Source organism: Peromyscus maniculatus, chromosome 7 (assembly GCF_049852395.1).
Source record: "Peromyscus maniculatus bairdii isolate BWxNUB_F1_BW_parent chromosome 7, HU_Pman_BW_mat_3.1, whole genome shotgun sequence".
NCBI classification, from domain to species: domain Eukaryota; kingdom Metazoa; phylum Chordata; class Mammalia; order Rodentia; family Cricetidae; genus Peromyscus; species Peromyscus maniculatus.
Window position 1 is genome coordinate 23,328,419 of NC_134858.1, and position 19,816 is coordinate 23,348,234.

The 19,816-nt window shown below is 47.3% G+C and overlaps 1 protein-coding gene and 1 long non-coding RNA gene across 3 annotated transcripts in view; one reads left to right on the top strand and one right to left on the bottom strand.

The window, feature by feature from the left end:
* Window positions 1–19,816, top strand: part of Eepd1 (endonuclease/exonuclease/phosphatase family domain containing 1) — a 117,252-nt gene that overhangs the window by 79,798 nt on the left and 17,638 nt on the right. The window contains exons 4-5 of the mRNA XM_006991675.4: window positions 15,024–15,134; window positions 18,893–19,027. Coding sequence (XP_006991737.1) covers window positions 15,024–15,134; window positions 18,893–19,027 — 246 coding nt within the window. The remainder of the gene's footprint in view (window positions 1–15,023; window positions 15,135–18,892; window positions 19,028–19,816) is intronic.
* On the bottom strand, window positions 86–4,246 carry LOC121830774 (uncharacterized). 2 transcript variants are annotated; one of them, XR_006073982.2, is made up of 4 exons: window positions 4,083–4,246; window positions 3,144–3,244; window positions 2,633–2,706; window positions 86–1,686 (listed from the first exon to the last, which is right to left on the bottom strand). It is a non-coding gene; the product is annotated as an uncharacterized LOC121830774 (long non-coding RNA). The 2 variants fall into 2 exon arrangements; XR_006073983.2 differs by having other exon boundaries at window positions 601–1,686; window positions 4,173–4,234.

The window sequence follows — 19,816 nt, forward strand, 5'->3', positions numbered from 1 at the left end:
ATTGAGCTGTTCCCTAAAGTCTGCTTTGCCAGAAATAATTCAGAGGAGCATTCCAACAAATTGTCAATTCTGCATTTAGCATGAATGATTCTTACAGCTGACAGAATGTTTTTATTAACCTTCAAAGACATTGAAATGATGAGTTTGGGCCATAAGAGTGTACACTCCTTGGAAAATGTCCAACCGGGCTTCAGAGATTTTGACCCATCTGGGTAGTGATCAGAAGTGTGCATGATACCAGGATGGAAGACTTGTGCCCGGGTCCTAGACTGGGCTTTCCCATGGCATACAACTACAATCACTCACTCCTGCCCATTCCTAAGCCTACTCCACCTCACCTTTGCCCATGAAATACAGATCTGTCTATCATACAGAGTTAGCTAGGGTGGACACAGAGCCAAAGCAAGCCACACAGCTCCTCGTCTGTGAGTTGCTCTGAAGTCCCCTGCCCTAGTGCTTTTATTAGCCAGTGGTTCTCTGTATAGATGGATAGTTAAGAGATCTTGAGTCGCCCTGCAGAAGCACAGATGACTCACTACATCGTCTTCCCAGTGTGACTGTTCTGGCTCTCAGATCTCCAGGGACCAGAAGTGTCCAGGACTAATGCAGAGCCCCAGCATTTGTGAGACAGAGCACCAACCTTGAAGAAGTTCCGGGGCTTTGCCTAAATGCCTGTATTTGCACAAGTTGCTGGGGGTGGCAGGAAATCTCCCAAGGCTCGTGGCCTGTAAGACTGCAGGTTTTCATCATAGCCAGCCTCCTCCCTCTCCTCTCCACCGGGTGGAGAATCAGCTGCTCTCTGTGGACGGTTGGTTTGCTCTCTCTCTGCAGCTGTTCCCTCTTGTCACTGTTTGTCTGACTGTGTTCGTGAATAAGAGATGTAATGTGTTGGTGCTTCATTTCAGGATGAGGCAGGGGCAGTTTTGAGGATTTGGTAACAACAGTTAATGAGCTTTTTTTTTTTAAATGGAAAATGGAAAGCCCTATGTCTTCTACGTGGGTAAAGTTTAAGCCAACTAAGTGATATTTTTTACCATGGATAGATGAAATTTCTAGAATTTGAAAATCTGGGAGAGACATTCAATATAAGATTATAATTTGGTTCCTCTAATGTTGTTGTTTCAGTCTCTCATTTATATTGTTATTAGAGTAACACTTCTATCCTGGTATTTGGGCAGAAGTCTTTTGGTATCTGCAGGGCATTGTTCCAACACCCCTCTACACCAGTTCCCCAAATAACAAAGTATGTGCATGTACCCTGCGTGCATCCTCTCCTTCTCTTTAATCATGTTTAATTTACAGTGCTCCATGAAATACAAACACTGTGCAAATAGTAGTTGTCTGTATTGTTTAGGGAATGATGCTAAAGATTGTATATGTTCAGTATGCACAAAGGTACTTCTTTGAATAATTTTATTCTGTAGTTGGTTGAATCCACAAGTAGAAATGTGGGACCCATGGGTATTGAAGACCAGCTATATTTGCTTCAGAGGGGAGCTGAGAGGCTTGCTGAACTTGGACAGACATCCTGGTGGTCGGACACATTAATGTGACGTGGCTTCCCTGTCCCGCATCACTGCCATGGCGACCATAATACAAACCTTGTCCGCTGTTCGGCTTGGTTTGGGTACCTTTTTTCTAACTCTCTCTGTTCAGTTTGCACTTAGCCCACCTTCTGCCTGTATCCTGGAAGAATCCAGAAAAGCCTGTGAAACTAACATCGCAGAGTTTGGCGTTGCACCTGGCCAGAAATTTAATGAGAAAGCAACTTGACTGAAAAATACCATGGGGATTTGGCTTTCTATTTCCCCATTAGCCTAGAAAAATTAAGAATTAATGGATCTCAGACATTTTCCACTTCTTGCTGCCACCAAGCCTCTGGGAGTGAAAAATTGTAGGTCTCTCTATCTTTTGCTGCCCACACCGGAAAGATCATTCAAAGCTATGGAGTCTACTGGGAAGAAAATAGGAAATGCAAAGGCATTAGAGAGAAGGATTCAGTAGAATGCAAATCTAAGTAGAAAACGCCGTGAACTGGAAATGTGCTCACCCATGGCGCTGAAGTCTTAGTGTTATGATTATTGCTGAGGAAAGCAGGTCGTATAAACACAGCTTAGAAAAGCTGGAGACTGGCATTTCATGAGGAAAATGGCAGCCAGAGCCACTTCCCCGAGGCTTCATAAGTGCTAAGTCTGTTTAATGTGACAGCTCCTAATAACTCTGGGTCCCTCCCAGAAGCGTGTGGAGGTAGTGTTGGGGCTCTGCAGTCTAGAGGGAGTTCAAAGGAGGCTAGACGTCAGCATGTACAGACCAAGAAGATGTGACCAGGGAGCTTAAAAAACTGTTTGGTTGTTCACGCAAGAGGCCTGGGAGCTGGTGGGAACAGCAGCTTTGTTCTGCTCCAAGGGATGATTGATTGTCTGTGGATTGAAGCAACTGAGCCTCGGCCCTTTCTTGTGTCTGCTACCTTTTCCTCACTTCTCATCTTCCCTTTCTCTGTCCTCACGCTTTCTCTTGGTATCTCTGACCCTTGAAACCCCTGGGGTAAAAATGCCCCATAGTAGTGACTTTACATCACTCTGATGGAAATTCCTGACCTACAACTCTTAAGGCAGGAGTTACTTTGACTCACAGTTCCTGAGGTTTCAACCCGTAGTCCTTGGCTCCGTTCCTTATGGTGACAGGAGGCTCTTCACTGTGTGGCAGCTGGGAAGTAGATGGAGAGGATGCTGGTGTAACGGGATCTTGTTTTCCCTCCTGACTCCAGCGGCCCCAGACTCTGGGATGGTGCCAGGCCCATCTCCCCCTCTTAGTTAATGTTTTAAGAAACGTGTTCAGATACACCCCGAGGCCCACTTTACTAATTTACCACACACTTCCCAGTCTAGTCAGGTTGACCATCAAGATTAACCACATAGGGCTGAAGGGATGGCTCACTGGGTAAGAGCATTTTCTACTCTTCTAGAGGACCTGAGTTTGGATCTCAGCACCCACATCTGGTGGCTCACAACCACCCGTAATTGTGGCTCCAAGGGAGCTGAGTCCTTTCTGGCTTCCATGGGTTTCCACACACATGGCAGATGTTCACAAGGACACATACACACACACATAAGTTAAAAAACAAACCTTTAGAAATAATTTACCATTACATACTCCTATTAATCACTTGGTTGTAGGGTGGTTTGGGGGAGGCAAGGGACAGTCTCTTCCTTCCATCCATGGTATGTTTCACCTGTTGTTTCACCTGACATCAAAAAGGAAAGGAGAGCCTAGAAAGGGCAGGGGTGTGCTTGGCTAGGTTAACCAGGCCTGTCTTAGGAAATATGTTGTCACTGATGCAAGTTCAGGGCAAGGCCTTTGATCGCAAGTTCTGTGTTGTAACACACAGCTTGACAGCTCTGGCTGAGTTCAGGGTTCAGCATTAGCATAGGAACCCTCAGACAGCTCTGCTTCCTCAACCTTCATGATGAGTGTGTTTCTCAGGCTATTCAAACCAGAGTCTGTGGGTGAGCATGGTTGGTGTAAGCCATGGCTTGGCCATCCCAGTATTTTTGCGGTGATGTGGGATGTGCTTCCATCTGCCTGCAACTTCCCCCACGAGCTCCCAAAATAGCTACAAAATCCTTCAAAACGCACTGCTATTTTCAGACTTGCTTCCACTTAGAATAATTAGTTTCAATCATTACTCACAAGTTTAGTGCCTAATTGGGAAAGAAGAGCTTATTTTATTTGCCCTAAAACTGATCTCCCCCACCCCCTCACTTCTAAGAGCCAGTTTTCGAAGAATTACTGGGCCATGTCGTCCTCTGCTAAGTGTGTGGAGAGAAGTTTTGAGTTACTTCCCCGTGGCGGGCCCTGACCTCTCTGTTCCCATTAGATCAACCTGCATTCTGCACTGCAGCTGTGCAGCCTTTGAGATTGCTGGGCCCCTCTTCCCAGTCTGTGGGGATGAGGGTGCTTGTGGGCAGGGCCCTGCCTCCTTTCCTTGCCTGGCTGGGACTCCACACGCTCATACTGCCCCTGCTGTCTCTGCTGCAGCTACACAGCTCGTGTTCTATCAGCTCTCCCCATGCTTTCCCTACCTCAGATCTGTGTGCTCTCTTCGCTTCTGCAATGCTCTCCCCTCTTCTTTCCCTGGTCAACTCCTCTTGAGTTAGGCGCTCAGACATTACCTCCATGGAAGCCTCCTCTGACTGAGGCAGGTCCCCACCAGCAGCATTTCTGCACGCTGATTTCCTAGTCATGTCTTCAGAGCACGGGTCACAGGTCCAGTTTTGATTAACCACGTGTCTCCACCTCTGTTCCCTAGTCCTTGTTCCCAGCCAGCTTAGGCTGGGCAGGCACTCATGTTCCTAACTATTGGTGGCCCAGAACTGCTGTGGACCAAATGTTTATGTCTCCTCCAGCCTTTGTGCACCAACACGTTAATCCCCACAGGGAGGTGGGGCCTTGAGATATCATGAAGGGGGTGAGAATGCGTACCTTGCTGCTAAGTAACGAACGTGGCCTAGAAGGGCCCATTGGGAAAGAGAACCCTAGTGGTGGCAGCGGTGTGATCTGGTGGATTTGTGGAAAGCACCTGAGCTGACCACAGACATTCCCACACGGTTCTAGTTAGGTGATCAAATGACACTTTCTAACTGCTCAGCTGCTTTGGGGCCTTGCACTCACCTGAGGGTCCTAGCAAATACAGAATTTCAGGGGAAATTCTCCACAGAGGCATTTTACTATAAGTCAAACTGAGAGAGAGAGAGAGAGAGAGAGAGAGAGAGAGAGAGAGAGAGAGAGAGAGAGAGGTGAACATTGTCTGTCTCTAGGTTAAAGACAAGTTCATTTGTGAAGATTCTCTTCCTTTGTGCTCATCAGACATTTAAAAAAGAGAAAGTGTCACATTCTTCCTGGTCACAGATTCGGGGAGATGGAGTATGTCTTTGGCCACGTCCTTTCCAGTGCCCTGTGTTGCTGTCTACCAGAGGTGCATGTTAAAACAAACCAACAACTCTTGATGTACTCTCAGAAACAAGGGCAGTATCATTTTTGAATTCTTAAGATATTTTAAACATGTGGATAAAAAGCACTCAGGGCGTGAGGGTAGAGTGGTTGAGGGTTTCTTGCCAGCCGTGAGGTGACTTTAGTTACTTCTAGAGTGAAATAAGCCTCCAAAGGCAGATATTTTCTCTAGGCGACGAAACTTTTGCTATCAGGGGGATGCAGTGTAGATGATAGTGGTTTGGAGAGTCAATTAAGTGGTTTCTGGGGAGTTTCTACAAGTGTGGCACATATAAGCCAGACAGGGGGCAGTTACCCATAATCCCACTGGGGAGGTAAGACAGGAAGTTGGTATGTTGGAGACTAGCCTGCTGGGACATGCTGAGATGCTGTCCCAGGAGAGGGGTGAGGGGACCATAGATATAGGAAAAGCAGAACGTGTGTGTGTGTGTGTGTGTGTGTGTGTGTGTGTGTGTGTGAGAGAGAGAGAGAGAGAGAGAGAGAGAGAGAGAGAGAGAGAGAGAGAGGAAGTCTATTGATGAAATTCATAGGAAACAGCCTAGAAAGAATTTACTAGAAATTAGCATTGGTGTTGTACTTATTTTCTCTGTCCTTGCTTTATAAACTACCCGAACCTGTATTAATTATGCCAGCCATTAGCCTCAATTTAATGAAAACAAAAACTAAGCAAATGAACACAAGATTGCCATCAGATCTCAGCTACCATGTAAGATGGAGTCTTAGCACCTGGCGACCTCAAGAGAAGAAAGGAAGTTTTGGAACTGTTTCTGAAAAGTAGAAATAAATGATGACAACACAGTGACAAGCAGTTTGAAACATAAAATCCAGAAGGAGTGTTCTTACCCACATTCATAACTTACTTCAATCTATGAAATCTCTTGCTTTTGAAGAAACTGTGCTTAAAAGATGTGTGTGTGTGTGTGTGTGTGTGTGTGTGTGTGTGTGTGTGTGTGTGTGTGTGTGTGTGTTTCCTCAGTGCCTGCTACTGTCTCATGTCTGGTGTCTTTTGAGAATCGGAGAGGTTACCAGCCATCAACCACTGGAAACAACCTGGTTGTGTGCAAACAGGTTAATAATTAAATGGTTGTGGGGCTGCTTGTTCCTTATCTTCCTCTGTGGAGTAAGGATGCTTAGACAAGGATGGGCACCCATCTAGAACTTCCTTTTGGTCCCTGTGGGAAGAGGAGCTGAGGCCCTCATAGTGGCCTGTGAAGGATCTGACAGTCATGGTTTCTCTGGACAGAGGAGAGCAGGGCAGAGCCTTTAGAGCAGGGGTCCCTTGGCCAGGAGGCACAGAATGGTCATGGTCCCCAGCAGAGGGAGGGCTGACCTGTGACATGGCATTCGTAGGAGCTTGGCTGTCATTGGCAAAGCTGACTTCAGCAGGGTGGTTTCTCTTCAGGCTTCAGTTCCAGAGAACTAACAAGTTGCAGCCTGAACGGACATTGCATGAAGGCAGGCAAACACTGTCGTCTGGGGTAATTGGCTAAGGTTTTCTGAGTGCTTTGGAGCAATGGAGTTGGCCAATCCTGGCTTTTCATCTTGGCCATCTTAAGGGCAGTGATTGACTCAGCCATGTCAACCCTCTGAGCCAAATGGGAGTATCATTGTCTATCTAGAGGGACTGCTGCTATGACACACTGGGAAGAATGTGCCGATGTGTGTGAAGTGCCTGCCCTGTGCAGGCCTCTTGGGAAATGTTTCTCTTCCCTGCCTGTCCTCTTTCTGCTCACTCTATTTTTTTTTAAACAGAAGCACGCCTGGTTGTAGATGAGCAGGTACTTGAGTGTTCTTATTATTGGATTTATGTGGATTTAGCCTATAAGGATCCCTACCTATTGTTAAAAGTAAGCTTTTATTCTAAGTACTTCAGTAAGGGGGCTCAATGTGGGGTTAAAGAGGCATTGAGGAAAGCTGGTGTAGACCCTTTTTGGGGGGAACCAAGCCACCGGATAGTTGGCCCCAGTATTCCGACAGTGCCATCACCTTCTACCTAGGGTCTTCCTCTGCTACTGGAAAAAAGCCAGTTGCTCACTGGGCATCTGAGTAGCAGGGACTGAAATGAATTCCTCTGCTCTCTCCATAGGCCCCAGGGTCTCTGGGCATAGATCCTAGAGGCAGTGCTGTGGGAGTACTGTGTGTGGGTTTCAGAGAGGCCTTGGAGCCTGGTGCCTGTGTTTGCATTTGAGCTGAGGTAGCTGCAGTATGGCTGTGTAGGAAGACAGTGCTCATCCTCAAACAATATAGGCCAGGGAGTCTTTTCCTTCTATAAAGGTTTTGGGAAAAGGGGGCGGTGTGAAGATGTTCTTAGCTTTGCTCTCTGACAGTGTTGCTTGCATTCTGTCTGAGTCCTGTCTCTTCCTAGAGATGTGCCAGGGCTGTTAAGGCTGCAAATCACCACCAAAGAAATAGCTCAGTTCTACTCACAGATGGTCTTTCAAAGTCTTAATAATTTAGAGAAACTTTACAGTAGGCTTGTTGTATTTAGAAAAAGATCAAACATGGTTACTATTTAGTTTATACTTAATGCATTTGCTTAGTTTTTTTTTTTTAATGCAACAGGCTGATGCTTTTGATGTGCCTTGGCCGTTCATTCCTTTTGCCCACCGTGTGAGGGCTTCTGATTTCTAATATCATCTGTGTACTCAAAGCATTCTGATAAGGATAAGCCCTTACTCCCCACTAACATTTCTACAAGCATTATCTTTGTCTTTGGCCATGATGTATCATATTCAGGTGAAAGTTGAGTCCCTTGACTTTGCATGACCTGACACTGGGCTTCTTCTCTTTGGGAAGACAATATATCTTTATAAGGAGAAAACACCCCACCTACTGCATCCACTGAAGTAGATCGGATTTTCAGTGGCCACCCTGAAAACACAGAGGAAATCAGTCTCATCATGTGGGAAACTCATTGTTAAAGGGAAGTCACGTCCAAAATGAGGAAAGCAAATGAAATACCAATCCAGGGAAACAGCCTCATCTGGAAATCTGAACCTGAGGTTTCATCCTGGAGCCAACCCTCCCTATCCTTCCAGGAAGCAGGATGAAGTGGCCGTGTGGTGTTGGCTTTAAAACACCTACCGGTTTTCTACATCCGCCTTCAATTAACTGTGCAATCACCATTAGCAATGCATCTGTGCAAAGTGATCACAGAGCCAGGGCTCTCTTCTATTTGACTAGAAAAGGAAGCTTGAAACCTCTTAGAGGGTTGGAAGACAGCTGCCTCTGTTTCTCGATCATGGCCAGTTGAATTAAGGAATATTCTTTTTAGAAATGGGAGGAGGTCAAGGTAAAGGAAAAGTGCAGAACAAAGGTCCATGAGCAAAAGCAGTTGTTTCAAGTTGTAGGGCCCTTTGGTCACTGCAGAGATAAGCAGTTGGCTGGTCCTGGACAGAGCCAGCATGCAGTAAGCACTGAGATTGCAGCCACAACTAGTCTTTTGTCTTGGCATTTCCCAGTGTCGGTGTCCTGGGCACCTTGTAGATTGCCATTAAGATGTTTGTTTGACTTGGAGACCTCCTGTTGTCAAGACCTAGGGTAGGATGGTGATCAAGCAGTTCCCGTCACTTCTTCATTATGGGTTATATTAGTCAGTTTTCTGTGACTATGACAAATATTTTGGCTCCTCATTTTAGACATTTCATTTCATAGTCAGTTGACTGTGCTGCTTTTGGGCCTATGCAAGGTGGAACCTGATGGTGGAGAAAGCTACTCACCTCCTGGAAGCCAGGAAGCAGCAACAAGGAGGGGCCACAGTTCCAATAGCCTTTTTAGAAACATGACCCCAGGAACCTGATATCCTCCTGTTAGCCCCCACAGTTTGAAGATTCTACCACCTCCCCTTCGAGCCACCTTCAGGGGCAGGGGGTGGGAGGTAGATCAAGGCTTAGATACACAGGCTTTGGGGCTATTTTGTATCCACATTATAACACTGATCACCTTTCTGGTCACTGGGCTGTGGAGTAAATGTTAAAAACGATTTCCCCCTTTTGGGTTGATGCTAGAGAAACAAGCTATGTCCCTGGTCATCCTTGTAACTCTTGCTGGGAGAGAGTGGAAGGTGGACCCCATGACTTACTCATAACAAGCACTGCTGTGTGCCTGCTGGCTCCCTTCTGATATTATATTGTGATCTCACGGATCTGCCGCAGAGAGCCACATGGCAGCTGCTTTCAAGGTGTGGGGCTGAAAAGCTAAAGTGGTTTTTGTTCTCAATAACGAAAGCCGTCTTCCCAGACAGTGAGTAATGGAAGTAGGAAGGCCGGGCGGGCTCCACAGCATCTGGCCAGCTTGTCTGAGCCTCTCAAACTTAAGAATTGCGTGGGGAAATTTGTCACAACTTTCAACCTTGGGCCTAACCTCAGAGGTTTAGTCAATTAGGAGCAGGGTTTATTAATGAACTATATTAAGAACAAGAGGGCCAAGTGATGGTATAAGCCTGGAGAGATACCTGAACGTAGCTAGGTAAAGATGAAAGAGATTCAACTCCATGGAATTGTCTTCTGTCCTCTACACATGTGCCCTGGCATACCCCCACCCTACCCGATAATAATACTAAATAGTTAACTTACAAAAAAAGCAGAAGCCAGCTCAGTTCTGATTTAGGTTGATAATCAACCATCAGAGTTTCAGAAATATGAGGGAGGGTGGTATATTGGTATTGGTGCTGAAAAGTTGGAATTACAGGGACACCTTTTTTTTTTTTTTTTTTTTTTAAAGCACATTTCTCTGCCATTCCTGCCATTTTGGCTTTTCTGTCTTGGTGACCCAGTTGGAGTTCATGAGACAATTATTTCTTCTTTTTGGTTGAGCGGGTAAAACAGAATATTTAAGAATCAGCTGACTTAAAACAGTTTTAGGCACAGTCCAGGTTGAGAGTACTTACAGGATGCTCCTCAGTCCCCTTGGTGTGTATTCATTATACATGGCCCTGGGTTACGTAAAGACATTTTCATATGAATATATAATGTACTTTGAGCATATTCGTGTCCCCTACCCATGCCTTTCCCTTGGAGTTTTGTTCTTTGTAACTGAAAAGAGCTCCAGCCTGCATATTCAACACACTTTCTGAAGATGCTTTTGCTTTGTGTTGGCATTGCTGGGATCCAAGGGCTCTGTAGAGAGGGCCTGGCCTCAGCCCCTCTGACCTTGACACATGCTGACCCTTCTTGTGTCCGGCAAGAGATTCAGCAGAGAAGACGTATCCCCAGACCCCTCTCTTTAACACTTACAGCTGTGTAACTGTGACTTAACCCACACTTCCCCTGTCTGTGGGCGCTTTGCTCATGAACAACCGTGGGCTGTGTGGAGACAGCAGGGCTGTTCTGTACTGTACAGAGCGAGGCCAATAGGAAGACAGGTATGCTGATTCCTCACAGCTTCCCCAGCTCACAGCTCATCCTGGGAGCCTGTGGACTTGGATGCAGCATGTCTCTGGAGCCTGCCGAGGGTCGTGCTGCTGGTCCGTGGCCCTTACTTTGATCAGCAAGGATCTATGAGGTATCCTACTGTGCAGGACTGTGTAGCTGTCCTACTGTGTACATTGGCTGTGAACTGTAAATGCAGAGTCATCTCTCTTTACAAACTGATAGTTCTTTTCTTCCAGTCCAAGAAACAGAAGAGACTCCCACCTCTTGCTTAACTCTGATCTGAAAAATTGGGAGGTCATCAACCTATCACCTCAGTTTCTTCAGTTATTATTTGTCTTCAATAGCATAAGGAATAAAGAAGAGGGCAGAGCAAGGAAATATGTACCGTATGGGCTGAAATGTGACAAGGGCCAGGCATGCAGGTGGCTCACAGCAATGACACCTCCTTTAGGGCTTCTAGAGTTTACCAATGCATCAAAGAGTTTTACATGTGAACTAACAAAAGCGTGATATCTTTCCATAGATCGCAGCTGCATTTTTAGGAGTGTTTCATTTCCCAGCTGTATTAGTTACTTTTCTCATTGCTGGGACATTACCTGAAAGAAGCAACTTGAAGAAGGAAGGGTAGTGTTTGCCTTGTGGTTCGAGAGTGAACATTGCCTTGTAGCGTAGGTTGGCCTGAAAATCGGAGTCCTTCTGCCCCCTGGGACTGCAGGTGTGCACCACCATTCCATGCCTTGCCTGAGCTTTGAGTTGTGCTCGTGAATCTCTCTTTAGTATTGCCACGTAAGGTCATCCAGTCCCATGCCAGTGTCTGTTCTGTTGTCCCCCCAAGGAGCTCCTTTGTCCCCTCCCTGCCCTGCCTCCCTGTGTTCTTTGCACACACCATGTCAGGGCAGGCATGGCAGCAGCTGGTCACGTTGTCTCTACAGTCAGGAGTCAGAGTGAGGAATGCCAGTGCTGGGCTTGTGTTTTCCTTTTGAATTCAGGCTAGGACCCCAGGCCATCGAATGATGCCACTTACAGCTAGGGTGAATCTTCCCACCTCAAGTAATCTGATCCTGGAGCTCCAGCAGATGTGCCCAGGAGTTTATCTCTCAGGTGACTTGAGAATTTGTCAAGTTTACAGTGATATCACACCAACAGAGGATGGTTTTTAGCCAAGAGGACTCACCCCACCTCTCCTCCCTGCTAGCCGAGAACAGCACTGCCCTCCACTGCTGTGCGGCAGGAAGTGTTGGCGGTAAAACCGTGAGAGTTACTGTTGACCACACTCCCGGGTGGACCCTTCCCAGACACCCAGCAGCACAGAATACACCTGTGTGCCAAATGCCTGCTTAAAACGGAGGCAGTTACCAGGGTAGGAACTTCCAAGAAGAATCCTGTTTGTCCGGCGTGGGTTTTGTAGATTAGGGTCACTTAACATTTTCCACTCACTAGCAAACAGGCTTCTGTGCCAGGGAAGGGTTGACAAAGGTCCACACCATGTCCTGACAGAGCCCACTGTTGGGAAACACAGACATTTAGGTGACTGTAAAAACAGCTCCTGTCTAAAGTCGACTTCCCAGGTTCCCTCCGCCACCCGGTTCATTTTCTCTGTAGCACTTTCTGTGACTTGACTGAGTCCTCGCTTGTGCCCCAGCTTCTCTGTCACAGCGTAAGCAAAGTCCAGAACTTTGGAGTCTGCCTCCTGGCCGTCAGTTGTGTGGTTATGTGCTGCCCAGAGGGTGTGAAAGGAGCTTCCCCCAGGCGAGGTGCTCCGTGGGGTTGTCTGCAGCGCTGCAGAGTCTAGGCTCGAGGCTTGGGCCAACTGAGGCAGCCATTGCTGTTCTCAAACCCAATTACTCTAAGTGGATCACTGGGCCCCACACAGGAGTCTCTGATCCAGCAGACCTACAATGTGGTCAGAGAATTTCTAATTTGTTTTTGTTTTTTTGAGACAGGGTTTCTCTGTGTAGCTTTGGAGCCTTTCCTGGAACTCTCTCTGTAGACCAGGCTGGCCTCGAACTCACAGAGATCTGCCTGGCTCTCAGAGAATTTCTAGTAACTGCCAGGTGATGGTGATGCCGCTGTTCTTCAGACCACTCACAAGAACCATAGGATGGGGCCTCGATGTGCTCCACTGTATCTGGTGGATGGATTGAGGCAGATGATAACAGGCTCAGAAGCTCCTTAGAAGCTATGCAGTGTCCCCATGAGGGAGACTGGGATCTGAAAGAGGCCCCAACAGTGGGACTGGAAGCAAAAGATACTTCACACCCAGGTGACAGCAGAATCACCGGGCTTGGGGAGAGATGGGACCAGGGAGGATGAGGAGTAATTGGAGCGCTTAGGAGGAAAGGAGTGCAGAGAACCCAGAGACACAGGCTGGGGAGGGGAAGAAGGCAGCTGCTTGGGACAAGAGAAAGTAGATGCTTAAGCAGGGCTGGAGGATTCTACGTGAATGTGAAAGAGCCTAGAGTTAGCAGTGCGCCTCAGAGCTCAGGCAAGGCCTGGAGTGACGCCACTTACCTGTGATCCCAGCACTTAGAGGCAGAGGCCGAAGAGTGATTCAGACCAGCCCTGGCTGTATAGTAAGACCATGTCTCAAAATGCAGAGGTACCAGCAGTAACAGAAAACCCTGGGAGATAATTCTGAACCAGAGCGACAGGTTTTGCTGCCTTCCATATGGTGGTTTAAGCTGACACTATAGGCAGCTCAGGAGAGCAGAAGTATACGGCACTCAGAAGAGTATGGGCTGGAGAGGTGGCTCGGTGGGCAGGAGCACTTGTGCAAGCATGCAGACCTGAGCTCAGATCAGCAGCCACACGAAACGGTGGCCATGACCATGTGTGTGCCTGTAACCCAGCCCCGAGGCAGGAGGATTGCTGAGGCTTGCTGGTTGCCAGCCTAGCTTGGGGCCCAATGAGAGAGCCTGTCTCAAAGGAGTGAGACCAGATGCCGTCCTTTGGAATCATCATTGAATATGCATGAATGTGTGCACTCCTACACACCGATGCTTTACCATACACACACACACACACACACACACACACACACACACACACACACACACACACGAGACACAGACACAAAGACATACACACACACACACACACCAGATACAGACATACACACGCACAGACATACACATATAGACACACACACACACACACACACACACACACGAGATACAGACACACAGACACACACAGACATAGACATATAGACACACACACACACACACACACACGAGATACAGACACACAGACACACAGACACACACAGACATAGACATATAGACACACACACACACATACACACACACACACGAGATACAGACACACAGACACACACACAGACAAAGACATACACACACACACACACACACACACGAGATACAGACACACAGACACACACACAGACAAAGACATACACACACACACACACACACACGAGATACAGACACACAGACACACACACAGACATAGACATATAGACACACACACACAGACATACATATATAGACACACACACACACACACACACAAGATACAGACACACAGACACACACACAGACACACACACAGACATAGACATATAGACACACACACACACACACACACCACACACACACACACACAAAAGCCTGTCAAGAACACTCTGTACACTGGGAGCGGATGAACAAATAAGTGAGTTGTGTGCTGTAAGATGTGTCAAGGGACAAAAGGGTGTCACTGGGGAGGGACAGCATCAAATGGTGGACTGTCTTGGACACTGGCCCCAAATCTGACAAATACTGGGATTCCTCGAAAGTCACCCGCAGAGGAGTGTGGTATAGGAGCTGGTCTTTGGACGGTGCAGCCAGTCACTTTTCAACCCGCCCGTGCTGTTTCAGTTTGCCTCAGTGGTAAGCCGTGCTGTTCCCCTGACACAGAATGTGCATAAGCAAGTTCTGAGCCAGATGCTGTGGTGGACACTAATCTGCAGCCCTTAGGAGGCTGCAGCAGGAGGATTGTGACTTTGAAGCTGGACTAGGCCACATGGTGAGATTTTATCTCAGAAGAAGAAGAGAAAAGAAATAAAAGTAGCCCTGCATACCGTGTTCATACACACAGGCTGTGGTAGCCACCTGGAGCTGAGGAGACACAGATGGAATAGTTTGCTGGGGCAGAATTAAGATGGGGTCATTTTTGTCCCCTCTAAGCTAAGCTCTGAGGAGCAAAGACACTCCTTTGGGTTTGATCCTCATCCAGGTGCTCCTGGGACCTTGTATCCACTGGTGTCACGGTTTGTAGAGGGCTCCGACAGATCTTTCTGAAATGCTTAGGCTAGATTGATACAGAGAATCTATTTTTTTCTGAACAGAGGATCCTCAGGTGCTGATGGCTTGTCAGATGATAAGTATTTGCTTTCTAATTTGCGATGTTAGTTTAGTTGTATGGATCTTTGTAAACCCTCTTTTTGGCTTTGTTAAATTTTTATGCATTTATTTTGCAGTAGACAAACCATGCATTTTCATCCCTGTGTTCTTGAAGACCTGCTGACCTTCATCCCTGGTCTTCGACTGTTGTGTGGTGACTCAGCATCGTCTGTGTCTAGTTTCTAAGGATGCCATGCACAGGGACACAGACACACTGACCTGTGTTCTGTCTTTACAGTTCTGTACAGAGCTAAACCAGCCAATCCTGCCCAACATCCGGAAGTGGAAGGGGTCCCGAGGATGCTGGAGGTCCGTGATTGCTGAGAAGCCTTCGAGTCAGCTTCAGAAGGTACCCCTACCTGCCCATTTTTGTATTTAAACACAGTATTTTCCCCAAATCAAGGGCAGTTTAAATTTTTCTTTGTCAATATCCTTGGTCCTGTTTCACATATCTGCCCTAACTTTTGATCATTTCCAATTCCCTAGGCCTCACTTCATATTTTGATCAGGGGTGTATTCCTGCCCAGATAGAAACAGGAGCTTAGCATCTTGGGAAGAGAAATCCTGTCTGGGGCCAAAGCATCTCTGTGTTCATCTGTATGTCTGTCCTTTGTCCTTGTAATCCTCCTGTCACAGCTCTGAGAATTCATGACCACCTCAGTTCACGCAGGAAAGCTTTGCTTTCTGAGGTGGAACTTAGACTCCTGGAAGAGCTCTGTTGAGATTTCCCTCTCTATCGTCCCCAAAGGGATGGGTGGATCTGCATATGAGCATTTTCATCCTCTCATATATTCACGCCTGAACTACCCACCTTGGAATATTTATATCATCAAGCTCTTTGGTTTTGGGTGTTGGGGGGCGACTGGGGGGTAGAGTTTGCCATCAATTATCTTCCTCCATTGACTTCTACCTTTTACTTTCTTGAGACAAGGTCTATCAATGAACTGAAGGCTCAGAGATTCAGACTGGCTCGTCAGTGAGCGTCAGGGATCCACTGTCTCTGCCTTCTGCCCCAGTGCTGGGCTTACAGGTCACTGTGTCCAGCTTCTTAGGTGGGTTCTGGGCTCTGAGCTCAGGTCCCTCTGCTTGTGTGACAGGGACTCTACTGACTGAGGCATCTCCCTAGCCTAGGTTCTTAGATTTTTAAGACTATTTCTTACAATCACTTGAATTGCAGAAACATCTGTGTAATCTTTGCACCAATGCAGATGTTTTTAAGGTTCTCATATGCCCCATCTGCTTACAACATTAGGAGTTGTATTTACGTGATGTACACTTGTAATTTGGGCTCTTAAATTATTAATGTAGACTAGATTAAAGTTATCTGTCCATTTATTAGTATCGACTGTAAGCCCCTCTTCTTTCCAGTGACTGCTGAAAACTGTGCACGTAACTCCTTTCTCTGGGTTTGCTCTTTCGGGGGTGGAAACAGCCTTGCGGTGGGCAGTGAGTTCACAGTGGGCTGAAAGGAACTCACATGGGATTCATTTGGTTTTCAGAATGTAGCCCAGGGACCTTCCTTTCAGTCCACACAAAAAAATAATGTCACTTTGCTTTATTTATTTATTTTTGTTTAAGCATTTTATATAGATAACAGTGTAGGGAAATTTCATGTGACTCTTAGAGTCCATTCATCTTCATTCACTCATTCACTCACTCATTCATTCATTGAGCAAATCATTCATGAGAGGTTATTCATATATATGTGAGAAAAATAGACACAGCAACCCAGCCTTACCTGTGACCACTCTTTATAAGAACTTCTCGGTATCCCAGCCCCTTTCACTAAGTTTACAGCCATTATGTGGAACAAGTCAGCTCATGCTCCTTTAGGAGGGGAGCCAAGGCCATCAGAGTGCAGTCAATGAGGGCTTATTTTATCTGCACCATGGGCAGTAGCCCGTTCCTCAGTTCCCAGGACAGCCCCAGTGTAGGAGGAGATAGTGAGTGTTGGGGTGCTTCAGTGATGGAACACGGACAAGGGCTTGGTGGGATGTCCCTTAGGTGATGGTGGCTTTGGACTGGGATCCCTGCCAGCATCAGGCTGCAGCCATGTTTGGGCCCGGCCACCTCTTATCATGGAGTATTATGAGTTCAGTGGGTCTAAGTCACCCAGATTAATAGTAGGTGCAATTTCTTAAATTTTAAAGATGCATAGATCCAAGCCAGGCAGTGGTGGCGCACGCCTTTAATCCCATTACTCGGGAGGCAGAGCCAGGCGGATCTCGTGAGTTTGAGGCCAGCCTGGTGCACAGAGCAAGTTCCAGGACAGGCTCCAAAGCTACACAGAGAAACCCTATCTCAAAAAACAAAACGAAACAAAAAGATAGATCCAAGAGTTATATTTCAACACAATATGAGTCAAACATCATCTATCCATGGGCATGAACCTATAGTCTACGTGCTGGACAGCTGTTGTGTCTCTGAGCCCTGGAGTCATATCCAGGTACCAACTGGAGGGGCAGTTTACAATGAGAAAGCAGAGAGACATAGGAAGAAACGATTTTCCCCAAGGCAGACCCTTGTGATTGGAAGTGGCAATCTACTGTGAGTCCAACGAGCTATCTCTGGCATAAGTGCTTTTCTATGGCTGTGGCTATCTTGGCCACCTAAGTCATATTTGGAAAGGGTGCCTGGGAGAGGGTCAGAGCCACAGTGAGAAGGAAGAAGTGTAGGGATGAGAAAGGTCCCGAGAAGCTGGGTGTGTGTTAATCAGGCCTGAGGAGCACCATCAGAAAGGAGTCCTCCCAGGAGACCCCTTCCTCCCATATCCTGGAGGACTGTGGGGATGGGGTGCTTTTCAGGCAGACGACATAAGTGATGCCTGAGGAAGCTTGCTCTGGAACTTCTCCTTGGGGAACAGTAAACAGCCTCAACTCCAGAGCCCACCGTAATGACTTCATTCTCTCTTTCTTCATGAGTCTTAAGTCACCCTGAGGGCCTTGCCTGGGTCCCCTGGTTCCCGGACACAGCTGACTGAGACCCAGGTGCGACCATACTTAAACTAGTGCGTGCTTTAGTGATGGGCAAGGAGGTCTTGCACACCATAAAAGGCTCACATTCACGTTCCCCCTCCTTCTGTCCTAAGCACACCTGTTCAAGGGAGGTATGCCTGTCAAATGTCGGTCTGGGATGTGAGCTGAAGTTGTACGCAAGACAGCAGCTGCTCAGAGGTGGCCAGGGTTACTTCAGCAAAGAGGAGCGGTGACAAGCGCTGCTGGCTGGCTTGGTGGCCTGTTGATCTGCCCCTGGGGTCAGACACTTACGAATGCCCCGGTGGCCAGCAGCGGCTCAGCTGGAGTAAAAAGTAAGCCGACAGATGGAGTAAGCCGACAGATGGATGCTTTTCATGTTCGGCAAGGCCCCAGAAGCAGTGGCAGAAGCAGACAGCATGGAAGCTACTTCTCTGATTCCCAGAGCCAGAAGGGGGCCCAGGACTGTGTCCCACTACACCCCAAGTTTGTCTGCACCTCCCCACCGGCCCAGACTTCAGATCTGTGTGCATCCCTGTCTGTTTGCTGAATCCCTGTCCACTTGCCGAGAGCCCCTGTTCAATTTCAAGTCACTACTGCCACAAGCACTGACTTCTGTTCATCTGGCAAATACTAATTGAGAAGTGACTAGGTACTAGGCACCATTTGTGTAAGTGGTCGCTTATCAACAAGGCATACCTGCCACCCCCCTCAGAGTCTTATCTTTGAACCCTCATATTGGCACTTATGCTGTGGGGTTTTAGGGAAGTTACTCAGTCTCTCTGAGCAGCAGTGGCCTCATCTGTCAAATGGAGATGTGAGCTGCTACCTCGTAGCATGTGATGCTTCAAAAAGTGATCCTGGGCCTGGCTTATACCTCCTTTACCTCTTTCCATGAAGGGAAGAGTCAGGCAGCCTTGGCCATGAGTAAAACTCTGCAATGGGTACTGGTGATAGGTGTCTTGTGGCTTGGAGGTGTGTTCTTCATTATAGAAACACCCTGTGTGAGCAACCTTGAGAGACCTTGTAAGCAGAGCCTGCTGCTCTGTGTCTGGCCCCTCTGCCCTTCCCTATGCTGTGTGCCTGTCGGAATTAGGAACCTGGTACCAACACCCTGTTTCCATCTGCACTGCAGGGTCCCTGCTACTCTGGATTCCTGTGGGACACAGCAGCCAGTGTGGAACTGAGGGACATCCCCGGGCAGGAGAGCTCACCCAGCAATGGTCATGGGAAGGCTGTGGGTCTGAATCCATTCCTCGCCAGGTTCAAGGTATGTGCTTCTGTCATTTCAGAAATCCTGTTCCTTCCAAAGAGGAAGTCTTTGTAACACTGTGACCCAGAGAAGTCACATCTTTCTCACTTGATTTTTTTCTCTTAGAGTAGGATCATTACCTATTCTGGAAGCTCTCACAGTAGGTGACTTTCTACAGGACAGGAGTGAGGGGATTTTTGAGGGACTCTTATCTACAGAGAAATCTAACCCACAGCAAGAAGGAAGACAGTTACCCAGAAGGAGTGGTAAACCCTTGTTGTCTTGGCAGAAAGATTGTTTGAGCCCAGGAGTTCAAGACCATCCTAGGCAATATAGCAAAATTCCTTCCAAAAACAGGTAGGTAGGTAGGTAGGTAGATAGATAGATAGATAGATAGATAGATAGATAGATAGATAGATAGACAGACAAATAGATGATGAGAAGAAAGAAAAGTGGAAAGCTAATTCATATGGTGTGCCCAAACATGATAGACAGGAATCACCTTTATTAAAATCAGGCACACCTCAAGCTTTGCCCTTCTGGGATAAGGCCCAGACTGTTTCCAAAGTGTGTACCATGGTCCTATCTGCCTGGTACTAGTTAGTGTGTGCAGTGGTCCTACCTGCCTGGTACTGGTTAGTGTGTGCAGTGGTCCTACCTGCCTGGTACTGGTTAGTGTGTGCAGTGGTCCTACCTGCCTGGTACTGGTTAGTGTGTATAGTGATGTCTTACCTTCCTGGTACTGGTTAGTGTGTACAGTGATGTCCTACCTGCCTGGTACTGGTTAGTGTGTACAGTGATGTCCTA